At 42.6% G+C, this 17,368-nt stretch overlaps 1 protein-coding gene and 1 long non-coding RNA gene across 2 annotated transcripts in view; one reads left to right on the top strand and one right to left on the bottom strand.

Moving 5' to 3' along the window:
- Positions 1–17,368, bottom strand: part of akap9 (A-kinase anchoring protein 9) — a 57,773-nt gene that overhangs the window by 17,726 nt on the left and 22,679 nt on the right. The window contains exons 13-22 of the mRNA XM_088986891.1: positions 16,408–16,653; positions 13,818–13,900; positions 13,505–13,674; positions 12,820–12,953; positions 9,358–9,520; positions 6,440–6,534; positions 6,155–6,272; positions 4,671–4,709; positions 3,327–3,559; positions 3,109–3,228 (exon numbers count right to left, since the gene is read on the bottom strand). Of these exons, the coding sequence (XP_088843017.1) occupies positions 3,109–3,228; positions 3,327–3,559; positions 4,671–4,709; positions 6,155–6,272; positions 6,440–6,534; positions 9,358–9,520; positions 12,820–12,953; positions 13,505–13,674; positions 13,818–13,900; positions 16,408–16,653 (1,401 nt within the window). The remainder of the gene's footprint in view (positions 1–3,108; positions 3,229–3,326; positions 3,560–4,670; positions 4,710–6,154; positions 6,273–6,439; positions 6,535–9,357; positions 9,521–12,819; positions 12,954–13,504; positions 13,675–13,817; positions 13,901–16,407; positions 16,654–17,368) is intronic.
- On the top strand, positions 3,351–4,212 carry LOC148882717 (uncharacterized). The gene is made up of 3 exons (XR_016113462.1): positions 3,351–3,482; positions 3,555–3,688; positions 3,884–4,212. It is a non-coding gene; the product is annotated as an uncharacterized LOC148882717 (long non-coding RNA).

The following is a 17,368-nucleotide window of genomic DNA, read 5'->3' as shown; positions in this document are numbered from 1 at the left end:
AAATCTGCAAAAAAATTGAGATGCGAATTGGGCATTTTCAGAAAGTCCCGCCCCCAGTTCGTGACGTCACGCCAAGACGTCTAGCATTGCTAGTGAATCAAAACAATTGCTTCAGATTCGGAGAATATGCTTTCTTGTTACACATCCAGTTATGAATACGATTGAAATAGTTCTGAAGAGGAAAGCATACATGTTTGCAAACGATTAATGAATTTATTTGTGCCATTTTGAGGCAACATTGGGGGGAAATCTTTCACCTAAAAAAAGAGGCACAAAATGGCGACCTCCTGTGGCCACCTCCGTTTCCACAGGCTAATAAATTCCTTATATGGCGCTTGGACGCCCTCTTCTGGCCTTCTGGTGGCTTTTGGGTGCAACACGAGGTCCCCAGACTAAACAAGGACAGCAAAATACATTGACGTGATGGAAGAACCGCTAGAATGCGTCTTTTTTACGGTCAGGGGCGGTCCTTTAGTGACGTCACGTACGGACTCGTCACCAACTTCCTGAATATTCAGCGCAAGTCTTAAAACGTAAAATATAGCTATATGCTGTGGAATCTTTGTAAAATACGCTCAGTAGAAGTCATTTGAAGCCATTTTACAAATTATGGACACAACTTGTCCGGAGACGTCGGTTGTCCTTTAAATCAATATGTATTGTATTTCCAAGTTCTTAGCAACTCACATTTTGGTTTATTTTTTTAATGACATATGGATTCAACACAAGGTTAAAGGTCAAACTTTGCCCACCCTTGCACTAAACGCTCTTCAGGGGGGCTACATGCAGCGACTAGAAGCAGTACCTTTGAGAACACTCCGCCCACCTGCAAAGACTAAGGAGAGAGAGATGGTGGGAGGAGTGCAAAGGAGCACAGAGCACCATGGCGAAAATGGAGAGAGGTGAGCCAATAAGGAAGAAGCCAAAAGGGGGGAAAGAAATGAAAGAATTTCAGGTCTTAAAAAATAGTGGCTCTCGAAATAAAATAAAATGTCATCAATGTGCTCTCTTCGACACATTCTTCTCTATCCATCCATTTGTTTTTTTTCTTACTCGGCCTCATTTTCAAACAGGATCCCTGATTAACATTAAGAGCATCAAACAAATGAAGTTTTTGTGTTCAATGTTTTTTTTTTGTTGCATTTCCCGCGTTGGAGCAAACAGAATTTGAATTGCAGCACACCTGCTGCAATTTTTTTTACCTCGGTACAATATAATACATAGATTTGTATCACGCTGTAAAGGACAAACGACACAATGTTTTTTGTTTCCTAACTGACATCAGAAAAACGTTTTATAGCATCTAGAATACCCAAAACACGCAGGCTGATATTTTCAGTCAAATTCAAAACACCAATAAAAATGACTTAAAGGACAACCGACGCGTTTTTTTTGTTTCCTAACTGACAACAGAAAAACGTTTTATAGCATCTAAAATACCCAAAACACGCAGGCTGATATTTTTAGTCAAATGCAAAACGGCAATAAAAATGAGTTAAAGTGTCCCAAAACTATTTCAAAATGATCCCGGAAATTGCGAGTTTCAGAAGGTCCCGCCCCCTTGTTCGTGACGTCACGCCAAGGCGTCTTGCTTTGCTCTAGAATCAAAACAATGGCTTCAGATTCGGAGAATATGCTTTCTTGTTACTCATCCAGTTATGAATATGATTCAAACAGTTCTGAAGAGGAAAGCATAAATGTTTGCAATCGATTAAAGGAGTCCTCCCATATCAATTCGAGCCGTCAATGACAGCTATGTAGTGTCCCGGAAAATTCACAAGATGGCGCCCAAGCTCCGTTGGAAATGGGCTGATTTGTATGCTGGGAATTTGTGTCAACTAGTATCAAATAGTCGTCTTGGTGCAACACACAACGATTCACCATCGCGTTATTTATGTTTTCCTTCTAATTTCGCCATCAACACGATGTTTTCAGACGAAACAAAGCAAAATGCATTGTGTGTCGCTTTCTTGGTCAGGGGTGTTCCTGACATGACGTCACATCAGGAATCGTCACCAACTCAAAAACAAGACTTCCTGAATATTCAGTGCGAGTCTTAAAACGTAAAATATAGCTACATGCGGTGGAATCTTTGTAAAATACGCTCAGTAGAAGTCATTTGCAGTGATTTTACAAATTATGGACACAACTTGTCCGGAGGCGTCGGTTGTCCTTTAAAGTGTCCCAAAACTGCCACAAAATGAGCAGATTCCGAAAATCCCGCCCCCTTGTTCGTGACATCACACCAGGATACTCCTTCACGAACTGCCTTGCTGCAGAATCAAAACAATGGCTTCAGAGAGTTCAGATTCGGAGAAGATGCTTTCTTGTTAGTCATCCAGTTATGAATATGATTCAAATAGTTCTGAAGAGGAAAGCATAAATGTTTGCAATCGATTAAAGAAGTCCTTGCGTATCATTCGAGCCGTCTGGACTCTAATGTAGTGCCCAGAAATTGCACAAGATGGCGCACAAGCTTCGTTGGAAATGGGCTGATTTGTCCACTGGGAATTTGTGTGAACTTACACCTTCTTTATGCGTGTTACCGCAATTGGCTGCGACACACAACGATTCACCATCACGTTATTTATGTACCTTCTAATTTCGCAATCAACACAGTGTTTTCAGACGAAAAAAGTACCCAAAATGCATGTCGCTTGTGTGTCGCTTTCTCAGTCAGGGGCGTTCCCTCCATGACGTCACTTAGGGCATCGTCATCAACTCGAAAACAAGACTTCATTAATATTCAGTGTGAGTCTTATAACGTAAAATACAGCTATATGCGGTGGAATCTTTGTAAAATGCACTCAGTAGAAGACATTTGAAATGATTTTCCAAATTATGGTGGCAACTTGTCCGGGGGTGTCAGTTGTCCTTTAACAAAAGGTGAAGCTCATGGAAAAGGGCTTTGTGAATACAAGAGGCTGTTAGCCAATGGCTCAGTTAATGATTACAATGTGACCAGCAAAAGGCATTCATCGCATTAAGGCACTCGTCTGACGCCTCAACGTGTTAGGTGTCGCGTTCAAAGAAGAAACGGACCGCCTCAATTGTAGCGTAGCTCGGTGTCGACTATGTGAAAGACTGCTAACTTCCTTCTCCGGTTACCTGTTGATTCCTTTGCTCTGAGCCGCTGGGAAACTTCTGCTGGTTCTTCAGCTGCTGCTCCAGGTGTTGGATCTCATGTTGGAAGACGTCACGCTCGTGCTCACGGTCCACGGCTTGCTCCTACAAACGCGTAAAAAAAAAAGAGTTTTACCCTGTGCGAATATTGATTTTTATTTAAGTTCTGAGTGTATTTTTCAACAAGAGTTTTTGTCGCTTACGTCAAGGAAGCGTCGGTTCTTGTCCAGCTGCTTTTCAAGCGCCTGGATCTGCTGCTGGAGGTCCCCGGTCTCAATCTTGCGGGCGTGCTCGAGCTCAATGACCCGGTTGACCTGTTCCTCCAGCTCGGCCTCCAGGGTCTTCATCTGCTTCAGCAGGTCGGCGCTCTCCTTGTCTGCCTGGCGTTGCACCTCTACTTTCTCTTTCATCAGCTTTTCCGTCTCTTCCAGGAAATCTGAAGAAGCACGGGAAGTGTTAGCACCTGGATGTTCCCTTTTTATAAATGGAGATGGGATTTTAGCGATGACTAGAGAAGAGTCTGAGTCCTTTTAAAGCCTTGATGAACACTCAATGGCCAAATGAGGTAGCTTGTGAAAGGCTGTATATACGTTTTGACATGTGACTTTCTTCAGTATTCTAATAGGTTTGTTTTTTTTAACTGTTGGTCACCTGCTACCTAAACCTGCAGTCTCATTTTACATTTTTTCTATGGTAATGAAGATGTGTTTTAACATGATTTGTAGACTGTGCATCAGGCAGCTTTTGTGTTTATCCTCAGACTCTTCACAAATCCCACTCAATTATCCAAGAAGATCCAGCCCACCGAGACGATTTTCGTTCCACTGCCACCGAGTAAAAACCCCCATTGGTTCACCCTGGATCAACAACCCCCTCCCAATTGCCACGAGATTAGCAGTAATAAGGTGCGACTGTGAGTGACAAGACATAAGACTACAGGAATCATGCCCAGGAAACATCGACAGGAGGGAGAAAGGAATTTGCATTCATCTTACTGGCAAATGACCCCTCAAAAAATGAATAAATACTCACAAAATCAACGTAACAAAATGCTTATGATTGACGATGAGGACACTGATGTCATTTTCATTCCATCATGCGAAAATCAGGGCTATCGCTCAATCAAAAATGCTACAAGATTAGATGAATAACATTAGTGAAAAGCAAAGAGGCAGAATAGAAGGTTAATTGTTAGCGTAAACCCAAAAAGCAAGCATAAGCCTTGTCGTGCGATGCCAGAGGTGGGAGTCATCAAGTACCGTCCACACTAAAATCTTTAGGAATTCGAGCCAAGCCATCACAAAGCAAGTCATCAAATCTTGCTCAGTCAGGTTAGCCACATTGCACTTATAGTTTTTATGATTATTGCCCCGTAAACAGCAGGATGCATGTTCATTCTTAGTCAAATTCAAATCAAGTCAGGTGACTCGACTCCCCTCGTCTGCGTGATGCTGCCGGATTATGGTTATCGAATGTTTGACAATTAAAAACGAACAGAGAGAGAGATAAAAAGAGAGGGGGCTGAGCCATGCTCAAAGTGGACACACCTGCTTCAGGTGCTGCAACCATTGCAGCTTCAACTAGGCCTAAAGAAGAATAAGAAAGCACAAGGAGTTGAACATGCTTTCTTTTAGTGTCACAAATAGGAACATCTCAGAGGGGAAAATACTGCAGAAAAAAGGGTTGGGATGGTGCTACTTTTTTTTGGTTTGGGTTTAGAATTCAGCAGTTTGTGAAGTAGTCATCACAGGGAGAAAAGATGCAAATAGCATGAAAGCTAGACCCCCCTCGCCATGTTCTGAAATCTGTTCGATACTCACCCTGCAAAGGAGAACATTTTCTCATTGGCACACATTTTTATTAACAAGAGGAGTTATGAAGCAAAAACAAAATCAAATTAAAAAAAAAGCCTTCATTTTTCGGCTAACATTTCATTCTTCAACAACTTCTTCATAACGGGCATTTTGCCCTGTAAAATAGCTAACAATGTATTTTCCGGTGTATAAGGCGCACCCAAAAGCCTTGATTTTCTAAAAAAGATGACCCTATGCCTTCTACGCTGGTGTGCCTTATATGTGAAGTAATATTGAGCCACTACAGGTTTCGCAGCCACTGACTCCATTTCGCCCCGTAGAAGTAGTGCGTAACCCCAGCCTCTACTGTAGCACCTTTTAATGTGGTGTGCCTTATATGTGGAAAATGTTTGTATATTTATATATTATATTTCAAAACCTTTTTCATTCATTGAAGGTGCGCCTTACACAGTGAGACCTCAACTTACAAACACCTCAACTTACAAACTTTTTGTCTTACAAACGTCAAATTTATGAAAATTAAACCTTATAATAAGCACTATTTTCATAATACACACCCACCACGGCTGGCGGAGTGATCTTTGGCGGAAGCACACGACCGAACAGCACCAGAGGTTAAGTTACCAACAGTCCTTATGGAAGGTGAGTCTCCTTAGATAAGCCATCAACGACCATCAAAAAGGTAAATAAAACTATTTTACAGCACAGTTTATTTCTTTAATTACATTCGTCATGTAATGCGCCTCTCTTTCCAAACAGCAATTCCCTTTGACCTTCGACCTCCAACGCCATTCCATCAAGCCATAAATGACCATCACAAATGTAAATAAAGTGACTTTATGATACAATGCAATGTATTTCTTTCATTACAATACAATAGCACATTTATTATACATAGAATAAGGTATGTTGTGTGTGGTTTTAAGGCTTATTTAGTTGAAAAGTATATTTTATGGAAACCCGGGAACGGATTATTCTCATTTTAATGGTTTCCTATGGGAATTTTTTTTGAGATACACACTTTTCGCCTTACACACTCTGTCTGGCAACCAATTAAGTTCGTAAGTTGAGGTCTCACTGCATATCGAAAAAGTTTGAAAATACACCATTCATTGGGGGGTGTGCCTTATACACCGGAAAATACAGTACACATGGACCATATAGAGCTCATTTTGGGACACTGACTTTTTTTCTTATCGCTATGCTGGGATACGTACAGAGCTCACGGGAACCGGCGGTTTCTCGCATGGCGTCTTGTTGCCGGGAAAACAGCTCGCGCTCCTCCTGCATTTGAAGCCTCTCTCGCTCCAGTTCCTGCAGTCGGCACCCAGTAACCTGTATTCGAATATATAAAGTGAACCCTCGTTTGTCATGGAGGATACAACAGACCATATTTAAACACAAATAAAAAGCAACCTTTTACACCTCATACATGATTTACAGCTGTTTATAACTAAAGTGGGTGAACAGCAGAGCCAATCGCTACTTTTAGGGGGATCTACCTGCAGTTCCTGCTCCAGGTTCAACTGGAGCTCCTGCTTCTGACGTAACTGCTCCTCCAGGGCTGCCTGTTCTCCCGTGTAGCCGTCAATCAGACCTGCATGAGACGAGACGGTTAAATAAGTTCATTAAAAAATGTTTTATGCGCGGAGGCTCAGTCAATAGCAGAGGGGGAGCGGGGTGTGAGGGCCCTTTCAAGTTACCAGCAAGCACAAACGCATTCCCCGCTGCATAATTGAGAAACACGCAAGTGAGCATGTCTGACCCATTTTTGGTCGACATGTAGAACAGGACCGGGTTGCAAACACAATAAAATGCTTGATAGCACCACGGCTTCGTCACAGGTCAGCAAGCATTTTCCTCTGGGGGGATGCCATTCGCGGTCGCGGCTATACAGTAGAGTTTTCTCAAAGAATAATTCTTAAATATCCTTAAAGGACAACCGACACCATTTTTTTTTGTTTCCTAACTGACAGCAGAAAAACGTTTTAGAGCATATAAAATACCCAAATCACGCAGGCTGATATTTTTAGTCAAATGCAAAACACCAATAAAACTGACTTAAAGTGTCCCAAAACTGCCACAAAATTAGCTCGGAACTGGTGAGATTCAGAAAGTCTCGCTGTTAGAATTGGTTATATACACATGCTAAAAATATCCTATGTTATTTCATTTCTACTTATTCTTATCAATTAGTAAGTTCATATATGTATGTAGTTTAGTTATTTGTATATGTTAAATAGTATACATGTACTCAGCTTGTCCTTAGTTACTGCAGAAATCTAGCTGTTATTTTTCAGTCTAATAATGAATATTCATGATTGTATCTAGCAGATGATAGGTCCTTTCCAAAGTTAACCCAACACGCCCCCCTTGTTTGTGACGTCATGCCAGGATACTCCTTCACAAACTGCCTTGCTCAAGAATCAAAATAATGGCTTCAGAGAGTTCAGATTCGGAGGAGATGCTTTCTTGTTACTCATCCAGTTATGAATATGATTCAAATAGTTGTGAAGAGGAAAGCATAAATGTTTGCAATCGATTAAAGAAGTCCTTCCGTATCAATACATTGGAGCCGTTTGGACTCCAATGTAGCGCCCAGAAAATTCACGAGATGGTGCACATGCTCCATTGGTGATGAGCTGATTTGTTTGCTGGGAATTTGTGTAAACTTACACTTTCTTTTTGCGTGTTACCACAATTGGCTGCGACACACGATTCACCATCGCGTTATTAATGTAGTTTTCCTTCTAATTTTGCGATCAACACGGTGTTTTCAGATAAAAAAAGTAAATGCAAAATGCATTGTGTGTCGCTTTCTCGGTCAGGGGCGTTCCCTCCGTGACGTCACTTAGGGCTTCGTCAAAAACTCGAAAACAAGACATCATGAATATTCAGTGTGAGTCTTAAAACGTACAATATAGCTCAGTCGAAGTCATTTTCCAAATTATGGACGCAACTCGTCCGGAGGTGTCGGTTGCCCTTTAAAGCGCATTTAGTGGGTTGTTAAAAAGGCGCTTATTTTTATTCAGAGGGTCATCATCCCGAGCGTCGCTGCACTTCAGACATCTGAGCGGGACATTAAGTTGAGTTTGCTTAAGGAGGGTTCTTCACCAGGATGCACCGCTCACATGTCACGGCTCCCCCACTAAATCCTACTTGCTTTGTTATTTAGAACAGCGCAGGCTCAATACAAATACTTGGTCTTGAGATTATAAGTCTCACCAGTAATCAGTTTCCGAAAGGTTGACAAAAACATGCATTGCGCTTATTTGACATGAACTCAGTCAGCTTTGGTGTTTAGTGCGCGTGAACAGTACAAGTAAGCAGTTGGCCCCTTGCAGTTATACCAACTGTATTTGAAACAAACGGAGCCGGCAATGGAGGTGAGTGACACTCCGCCGCCCCAACAAAGATGGAAAAACATTTCTCACACACTCCTGTTGATCATGTGATTTCATATCGTCCGCGTACAACTCTTAAAAGCGGTGATATTACTTCCAAACTACCAAACTTGTAAGACAATCGCAACAGGGACACAATGTAACACTGGTTTCAAGTACAACTGGCTCAATTTCAAACTGCTGACTGCCCCACCCTCTCATTTTTATAATAATACATTTCATTTATAAGTGCCTTTCAAAACTGTCAAGGTCACTTATTTATTTATGTATTTATTTATTTAATGTTTTACCTCAGTCTTACGCGAACGTACAGGTGCTATTTCTCCTAAACACATGTTGACCCACAACAACAAATATTACTACTTTTGAACAAGTATTGTCAACCTTTGAGCGCAGGAAAAAAATGTGTTTATAAAACCACTGTATGAGAAGTGTGTCGGGAGTGACGTGACGTCAGCAAATCTGCGGGTGGGTGTGAGCTGTGGCCAACAGCGGTATTATATATTTGGCATTCAAATTGTTGAAAATTCTATTAGCAACTGTGATTTCCATTTCCTGCAGAGGAGGGCCTGAGTGTGAGTACAAGTTAAGTCATTGATTGCCATTGCTGAATTTATTCGGGAATTGAATAGCATGACATGGAGCGCCATTCCCGAATTTGTTCGGGTTTTATTTATTAATTTTTTGCCGGGGGGAATAAAGCGCTGGTCAGAGCTCTGGCGATATTATTTCCCTTCCATGAGGGAGCAGCATTTGCGTTTTGTCCATGTTAGCACTTTGTTTGCTTCAGCTGTTGTTAAAGCACTATATAAATCAATATGTATGCATTGTATTGTACTTTGTAAAGCTGCCCCCATTTCAAGATCAGATCACTCCAGACTCATATAATTTAGGACTTTACTCTTTTTTTTCTGATGAGAGAAGAGAATCTAAGGTTTCTTACGCTGAATTGAATGTTTTTGTAGTCCTAAATATCCTCAATATCCCAGTGTGACTGGAGAGAAAGAGAGGCTCACCCTCAGCCCGGTGGAGCTCGAGAGCGAGCTGCCCGCGTGCCCGAGCTTCCTCGGCGAGACGTTCCTGGAGCTCTTCTTGCTTCTGAAGGAGCTCGCTGATCTCCTGGTTGTGGCGGAAGGACTCGCGCATGAGCTCCGTCTGGGTGATGCGGGCATGTTCGACCTGAATGGTGACGATAAAATACATACAAATACAATGAATGTCACTGGAATTGTCGCGGCTTGGAATTGAAGTGGATTTATGTGGGACAGGTGATGTCAGACAATCTGTTTTCATCAATGGATGCTACAATTTTGTGTTTGCTTTCACCATGATGTCCCCAATCCACTGGTGAAAAGGATTGATCCTCTCCTGTTTCTTCTACAACTCCTTCATACAACAAAGAAGGTGCAGAAAATGCTTAAGATTGATTGAATGACTGTGTTTTTGTGTTGTCACATTTGTTTTTTTTTTGTCTTTTCACTTCAAGATGGCGCCGCGAGAGTGACTGTCTTTACAGTAGCTCCTGTATTTTGTTTTTCTCCTACTTTCATAATTTGCTGCTGTGAAATGTAAATGTATCCACTGTGAGACAAATAAAGGGTAATCCAACCATATTAATGTTTTCTAAACCTCACAGCTAGAAGAGTAATACTCATATTGTATCAGGCAAAGGTTATGTTTCACTGCCATTCCACGATGGCTTCAACTGATTTGCGTATCTCTTGAGTGCAAAGGTCTTTTTTTCCTGCATTATGCAAAGCAGGAAGTGGTGACGTTTGTCACGTGGAAGTCACACAATCCATCACGGCTCTCAACCGATGATATTTAATTCATCATATGCATAAATAAAAGTGTAAGGGGGTAAAATATTCATCGGCACCTCTGGCGTGAGGTGTAACCTTACAGAATAAGGAGGCGTAGGCAGAGAGATTCTGGATATGACTTTCAGCAGGTGACCATTCGTGCGATGATTGACGTGCGAAATCTGCGTCTGCACAAGGACGGCATTCCTCTCCGTCAAGGTGCTGGGGACGGGGAAAGGCCGTGGAAGGGGGATTCGAGATTCCACTTCATACACGTCTTGGTCCTCCCCTTCCACCCACGTGGTGTTCTGCATCTTGGAATTCCAGAATGAGTGATGGGAATCCATGGCTTGATTAGTTTTCGGGTTTCTTGGATCACCAAGGAAGGTTCGCCATTGGATCCAGGAATAAAGTCGACGTTGCGGACGGCTACCCGGCAACGATTAACGCATTCGTGGCTTCGTCGAGCGGGTAAACAGGTCCAACCGCATTGAGCGGCAAAGCGGAAAAGTCCAAATGCAGTTCGTCATCCTGACTCTGTCAATTTTAGCGACATTCCTGGGGAGGTCCGTACACTCTGAGGTTAGGGATCCCTCCGCTCCTCCTGATCTTCTTTCATTGAAAAAGCACAGATCACATCACTTTCGTTGACCCCCTCTGGAAATTCCCAAACAAAGCTGTATCACCGTAGCAACAACAAGCTTTTTCCCGAGCTCCCTACCCCCTCTCCCCTTGTTTTAATTGCTCAGAACAAGCAAGAGTGAACTGTCTCGACGGAGGTCCCTCCAGAGTTTGCCAACCGTTCCTGCTCTACACTTGCTCTTTTATATTACTCACCGGGGGTGGAGCATTTATCAGGTGAGGTTTTCTTACTCTATTCCACAAAGAAAAAAAACCTTAAACCCAAGATGTCCATGGCGACCCCCCCATGGCGATTCATTGACTGTCCTGATCACCAAGCTGAAGAATTGTGTTCAGTGGACCCAGAGAGGGAGGGAGGGAAGTAGGGAATGAGGGCAAGGGAGGCGTGGCTTCTATTCCCAACATGACCGAGCCAGCCAGGTAGAATAGCAAACAGATCTCTCTCTCTCTCACACGCACAAACAGACACACACACCACTCCCTGTCACACTGTGGCGTGCACACATAACCCCCTAGACAACACACACACACCCTCCCAGCAACAAAGTGGTCAAACCGGATTCACTCCTTACCAAGTCGCACGCAGACCAAATAGACAGGAGCCATTTAAAGATAACAAAATTAGAAAAGTAAAATTATGAAGGAAAAAAGAGGGGTTTTTTTTTGACTGTCGAAGTATATTGCATATGATAAGGTGCTCATACTAAGTGAGAATAGGTTTATTTCCATGTGAGGTGGCAGTGATCAATGTGATGGAATTTTGAGAATGAATCACGCATATATCACGACACAAATTGCCTGTGCATTTTTGTTGCGCTACAATTAAAGGACAACCGACACCTCCGGACAATTTGCGTCCATAATTTGTAAAATGACTTCTACTGAGCGTGTTTGACAAAGATTCCACTGCATATAGCTATATTTTACGTTTTAAGACTCACGCTGAATATTAATAAAGTCTTGTTATCAAGTTGATGACGATGCCCTAAGTGACATCACATTCAGAAGCGACACACAATGCATTTTGGGCACTTTTTTTCATCTGAAATTAGAAGGAAAACTAGTATATAGGATAACGCGATGGTGAATCGTGTGTCGCAGCCAATTGCGGTAACATGCATAAAGAAGGTGTAAGTTTACACAAATTCCCAGTGGACAAATCAGCCCATTTCCAACGGAGCTTGTGCGCCATCTTGTGCATTTTCTGGGCGCTACATTGGAGTCCAAACAGCTCAAATTGATACGGGAGGACTTTTTCATCGATTGCAAACATATATGCTTTCCTCTTCAGATCTATTTGAATAATATTCATAACTGGATGAGTAACAAGAAAGCATCTTCTCCGAATCTGAACTCTCTGAAGCCATTGTTTTGATTCTGGAGCAAGGCAGTTTGTGAAGGAGTATCCTGGCGTGACGTCACGAACAAGATGGCGGGACTTTCTGAATCGCTCCAGTTCCGAGTTCATTTTGTGGCAGTTTTGGGACACTTTAAGTCATTTTATTGGTGTTTTGCATTTGGCTAAAAATATCAGCGTGCGTGTTTCGGGTATTTTAGGTGCTATAAACGTTTTTCTGATGTCAGTTAGGAAACAAAAAAATTGGTGTCGGTTGTGCTTTAAGATGCAGTTTGTACACAATACCATACAAACAAGCTTGGGAAAAGCAAAGCCCCCCCAAAAAAGTACAGAAAATATGCAAATGTTCTGCATTTGACTTCAAAAATCCAAATATTCAAAAGAATGCATTGCCAGAAACGATGCGGAAAGATGCTGAACGACGGTGACGCCTGCCTTGAACTCGGGTGGCTGGCTAGCTATTTTTAGATCACCAAGACAAACGGCATCGGGGCGTGAGTAACGTGTGCATTTCAGCCACTGGGTAGGATTCGGCGTGCACTCACTTATAGTAACAAACTCAATGGCCGAGTTAAACCCGACGCTACATCCAGTAGGCGCATAGCATGCAGAAATGGGGTAGGGGGGCTTTCGGTGGGAGGAAATTCAAATACACTCATTTCTAGCCTTTTTGGTACCTGGTTGGTGGTGTTCGTGATAACCATGAGCATCTTCTCCAAGGCCTTCTGCAGGCGAGCGCTGATGCCCATCAGATTGACCTCATCCTCCGCCAGGAGCAGGCTGTCGCCCAGCAAACATTGGGCGAGTTGACCTAGCATAGGAAGAGATACAGCTGGCATCTCATCGTTCCGTTGATTTCGATATCTTGAAATGGTGACAAGTAAGCGGCTTGGAATTGAAGCGGATTGACGTGGGACAAGATGTGAGACAATCTCTTTTCATCAATAGCAGCTTTGTGTTTGCGTTTATCATTTAGTTTGTAGCACACGTGCATATTTCACCAAGACGGCCCTGATCCACTGGTGAAAAGGACACTTTGATTCTCTCCTATTTCATCTTTAACTGCTTTATACAACAAAAGGGGTGCAGAAAATGCTTGAGATTGAAGACTCTGACTTTTGTGTTGTGTCACATTATTTGTTACTTTTTTTTTTTACTTCAAGATGGCGCCGCAAGAGTGGTTGCCTTGACAGCATTATATTGTTTTTCTACTTGTTCCTTTCCTCTTACTTTCATCACTTTACTGCAGTGAAATGTAAATTTCACTGCAGCAATTCCATTATACGAAATAGTAGTTTCAGGATATAGAGTAGCTTGCTTCATGATTCCCAAGTTAGTTTCAGTTAAATGAGTGTTACGTGCCTGTGGCGTGTGGTGTGGGTGATGGGGCACTCTGCAGCCCTGCGGTGGAAGGTGCATCCAACTGCAGACTTTGCATGTGGAGCCCCATCGTTTCCTCTGCAGCCACCGTGGTCTTCAGGACGTCGGCCAACACGCGGCTGAGCTTCTCGTTGGCCCTACGCAAGACAATTCTGAAAGCAAAGGTTCAGTTATGTCATCCTATTGTTAAGACGTCAATGACTCCTTCAAATTCCCAACACCAAATAGACAGAATACGGAACTTGTGATGCTATCTTAGCAACAGCTTCGGGATTCACAATGCTGTGCTAATCACCTTTCGTTGTCCTTGTCTGTAGAATTAACATCGTCCTCCTCGCCCTCAACTTTTTCTTGAGCATCCTCGTTTATCCGGAGCGTCTGCACGGGAAAAAGGGAGAAAACAGAAAGCAGTCCCGTCATCGTTGAGCGGCCAGAGCAGTACTGTTGGCGAGGGCCGATTCAAATCAGGCCACCCCGTAAACAAAGACACAAACACAGACGGACATGAACGGCTTTGGATTGTGGCGAGACACTAGTGTCTTTGTGGCGCCATGGCAACAGGTGCAGCTTGGATGCGGCTGGGGAAAAATAAAGAAGCACGGCAGCACCACCAACTGGAGAGATGATGGTAATGTGGATGGCTAAACTGTTTTTTTATACTATCCCATTTCATTTATACAGTGCAGATACCGTCTCGGCAACATCTGCTGTAGTACTGTACACTGCTTTTTCCTTTGGCATCCGCCTCAGTTAACAGGGAGAGCAGGGTAAGTGTAACATTTATAAATGAACTGGACAGTAAACAGTTTTATATACATTTTATACAGTAATACAGTAATGAAAATCGATAATTTGAAATATAAGATAAAGCATCTTAAAGGACTTTGAAGTTCTGTTTGTGATGTAATGTAGGGAAAGAGATGCCCATTTCACGGTAAGATCAGAGCATTCTCATCAAATGGTGAGTATAGTTTTAGCTTTTTTGAACGTTGCTGTGTCGATGACCATTTTGTGTTTGGGAGCCTTTTACTGAGCGAGTTGCTAGTTCTGGAGCCACAAAGGGACATAAGTCTTCTTGTGCCGGTCCCAAGCCCAGATAAATACAGAGGGTTGTGTCAGGAAGGGCATCCGACGTAAAAGCTTGGCCAAAACAAACATGCGGATCGGATCAAACCTCTAAAGATGGAGGACACTGATTTGCTGAGGCGACCCCTTGAAGGGAAAAGCCCAAAGGAAAAGAAGAACATTTCATTTATAAGTGCCTTTCAAAACTTTCAAGGTCACTTTACAGTCAAAGGAAAGTTTTTTTTCTGTGGGTGAGCAGCGGCAGCCACACACGCCAGCCTTCACTCAACCCGGAAAACCTCGAATGGAAAACCAGCTAGCCCGCCAGCCAATAGCTAGCTAATAGATTGCCATCCAGCTTTCCATCCATTTGAGCCATTCAGCTAGCTAATATTTCAGCCATCCAGCTATCCATCCAGCTAGCCAGCCAGATAGCTAATAGCTTCTAGCTAGATAGTCAGACAGCCAGATAGCTCATAGACAGCAAATAGATAGAGAGCTAGGTAGCCAGCTAGAAAGTCATGATAACCATGCAGCCAACTAGTGCAGGGTTCCACTTTTTTAACTCATTCACTGTCAGGCAATGTGCAAAAATATGTCCACGACCGTGCCAGGATTTTTGTCATTATCACTCAAATAGCAGGACCCACAGAATATTGAGTTTTAGGACTACATAAATATTCAATGCAGCGCAAGAAACCATAGACTCTTCTTTCATCAGAAAAAAAAGTTAATTCCTAAATTATATGGGTCTGGAGTTATCTGAGCTTGAAATGCGGGCGGCTGTACAAAATACAATATAATACAGTAAAGTCTCGTTATATCGATATCGTTTATATTGATAATACTGCTTATTACGACACTATTTTCATTTCCCGTGCACATTTCTAGTCTTTTTATGTATAATTAGTTCCATTTAGTACGATTCGTGGTTTTTACGATAATCCGGTTACTACGGTGCTCTTTTTCATCTCCTGCTGGCCATTTTGCTATGTTTATATTGATACACGCCATCGGTCGCGACATTGGTCGACTTGGTCACGTGACTTGGTCACGTGACCAGCTCCCGTGTAGCAGAGCCATTTTCATTTTCAGACGCTTGCTCGTGTAGCAGACGAGATTGAAGTGTTTGTGTTAAAAGGTAAAAATGGGAAGCAGAAGAAGATTGATGACTTTTTTTTAAATTGCATACATAATACAGTAAGATGTAAGTGTTGCAGTTTCCCTGTTGTGTTATGTACATGCCAACTGTACTTTCTTGTTTTGTCTGCTGAAGCGTGATGATTTTGACAATTACCATACATGCGCGCTACGTCACACGTCACACTTTTCAATTCCCAAATAAATGGCAGCGAATGAGTCAAGTGACGATTTTTGCCTTAGCACGAAAAATGCCAAGAGGTGAGTTTTTCAACAAATATGTTAATGCATCATTGCGAATGCAGGAGTCAAATTTTCTGTGAATTTAGATGAAATCATCAGAATTTCAGCCTGCAGATACAGTAAAGTCTCGTTATATCGATATCGGATATATCGATAGTCCCGGTTATATCGATACTATTTCTATGCACACACAGAGAAAATTACATGCAAACAGGGTCGGATATATCGATAGTCCCGGTTATATCGATATTTTTTCGGACTCCCTTGAATATCGATATAACGAGACTTTACTGTATTAGTATCAAGTGGTGTGATGTGACATTTTTGATCAATCGTAAAATAAGCACCTTGGGTCGAAAAAAGGGTGACATATCTAATTATCAATATGTCTGTATTTGATGATTTACCGGAGAAGGGAAGACGCAAGCAACACTCACCTTGACCCCTGTTCCCAATTCAGCTCGCTGCAGCTTCTCCCGAAGCTCACAGATCTCCGTGTCCCTTTCCCGCAGCTCCTTTTCCAGGAGCTCCCTCTCCTCCTTCAGCCACGCACCCACCGAGACAGGCGCATCCTCCTCGCCAAATGACTGTGTCTGCATGCCGGTGCTGGTCTGGCAGGAGAGTTTATTGATCCGTGCCAGCTCAGTCTGTTGCGCATAGTCCACTGACATCTGGACAATGGCCTGAGGAGAACACATTCATGTCAGAAATCATTTTAATTGTGACATGTTTGACATTTCTATTTAAGAAATGGCCGTGCCATATAATTGACGGGAGGACAATGCTGTTATCGTCAGGAGTGAGACGATTGAACACAGCGACAAAAAGCTCAAAGTGGATTGCAATGACCTGCCAATGAACAGTCGCCAAGCGTCCTCGATGTCCATCTTTAATGGACAACCGACACCATTTTTTTGTTTCCTAACTGACATCAGAAAACGTTGTACAGCATCTAAAATACCCAAAACAGGCAGGCTGATATTTTTAGTCAAATGCAAAACACAAATAAAAATGACTTAGTGTCCCAAAACTGCCACAAAATGAGCTTGGAACTGGGAAGATCCAGAAAGTATTACCCCCTTGTTCGTGACATCGCTATTGGTCACACGCTGCCTTGCTCCAGAATCGAGACAATGGCTTCAGAGAGTTCAGATTCGGAGAAGAAGCTTTCTTGTTACATATCCAGTTATGAATATGATTAAATAGTTCTAAAGAGGAAAGCATAAATGTTTGCAATCGATTAAAGAAGTCCTTTTGTACCGATTCGAACGGTCTGGACTCCAATGTAGCGCCCAGAAAATGCACAAGATGGCGCACAAGCGCCGTTGGAAATGGGCTGATTTGTCCAAACTTAAACCTTCTTCATGCGTGTTGCCGCAATTGGCTACGAATCACAAC

Source organism: Hippocampus bargibanti, linkage group LG20 (assembly GCF_051943395.1).
Source record: "Hippocampus bargibanti isolate YZ-2025 linkage group LG20, ASM5194339v1, whole genome shotgun sequence".
In the NCBI taxonomy this organism is placed as follows: Eukaryota; Metazoa; Chordata; class Actinopteri; order Syngnathiformes; family Syngnathidae; genus Hippocampus; species Hippocampus bargibanti.
Note: the sequence above shows the minus strand (reverse complement) of the source record. Positions and strands in the feature narration are given on the sequence as shown.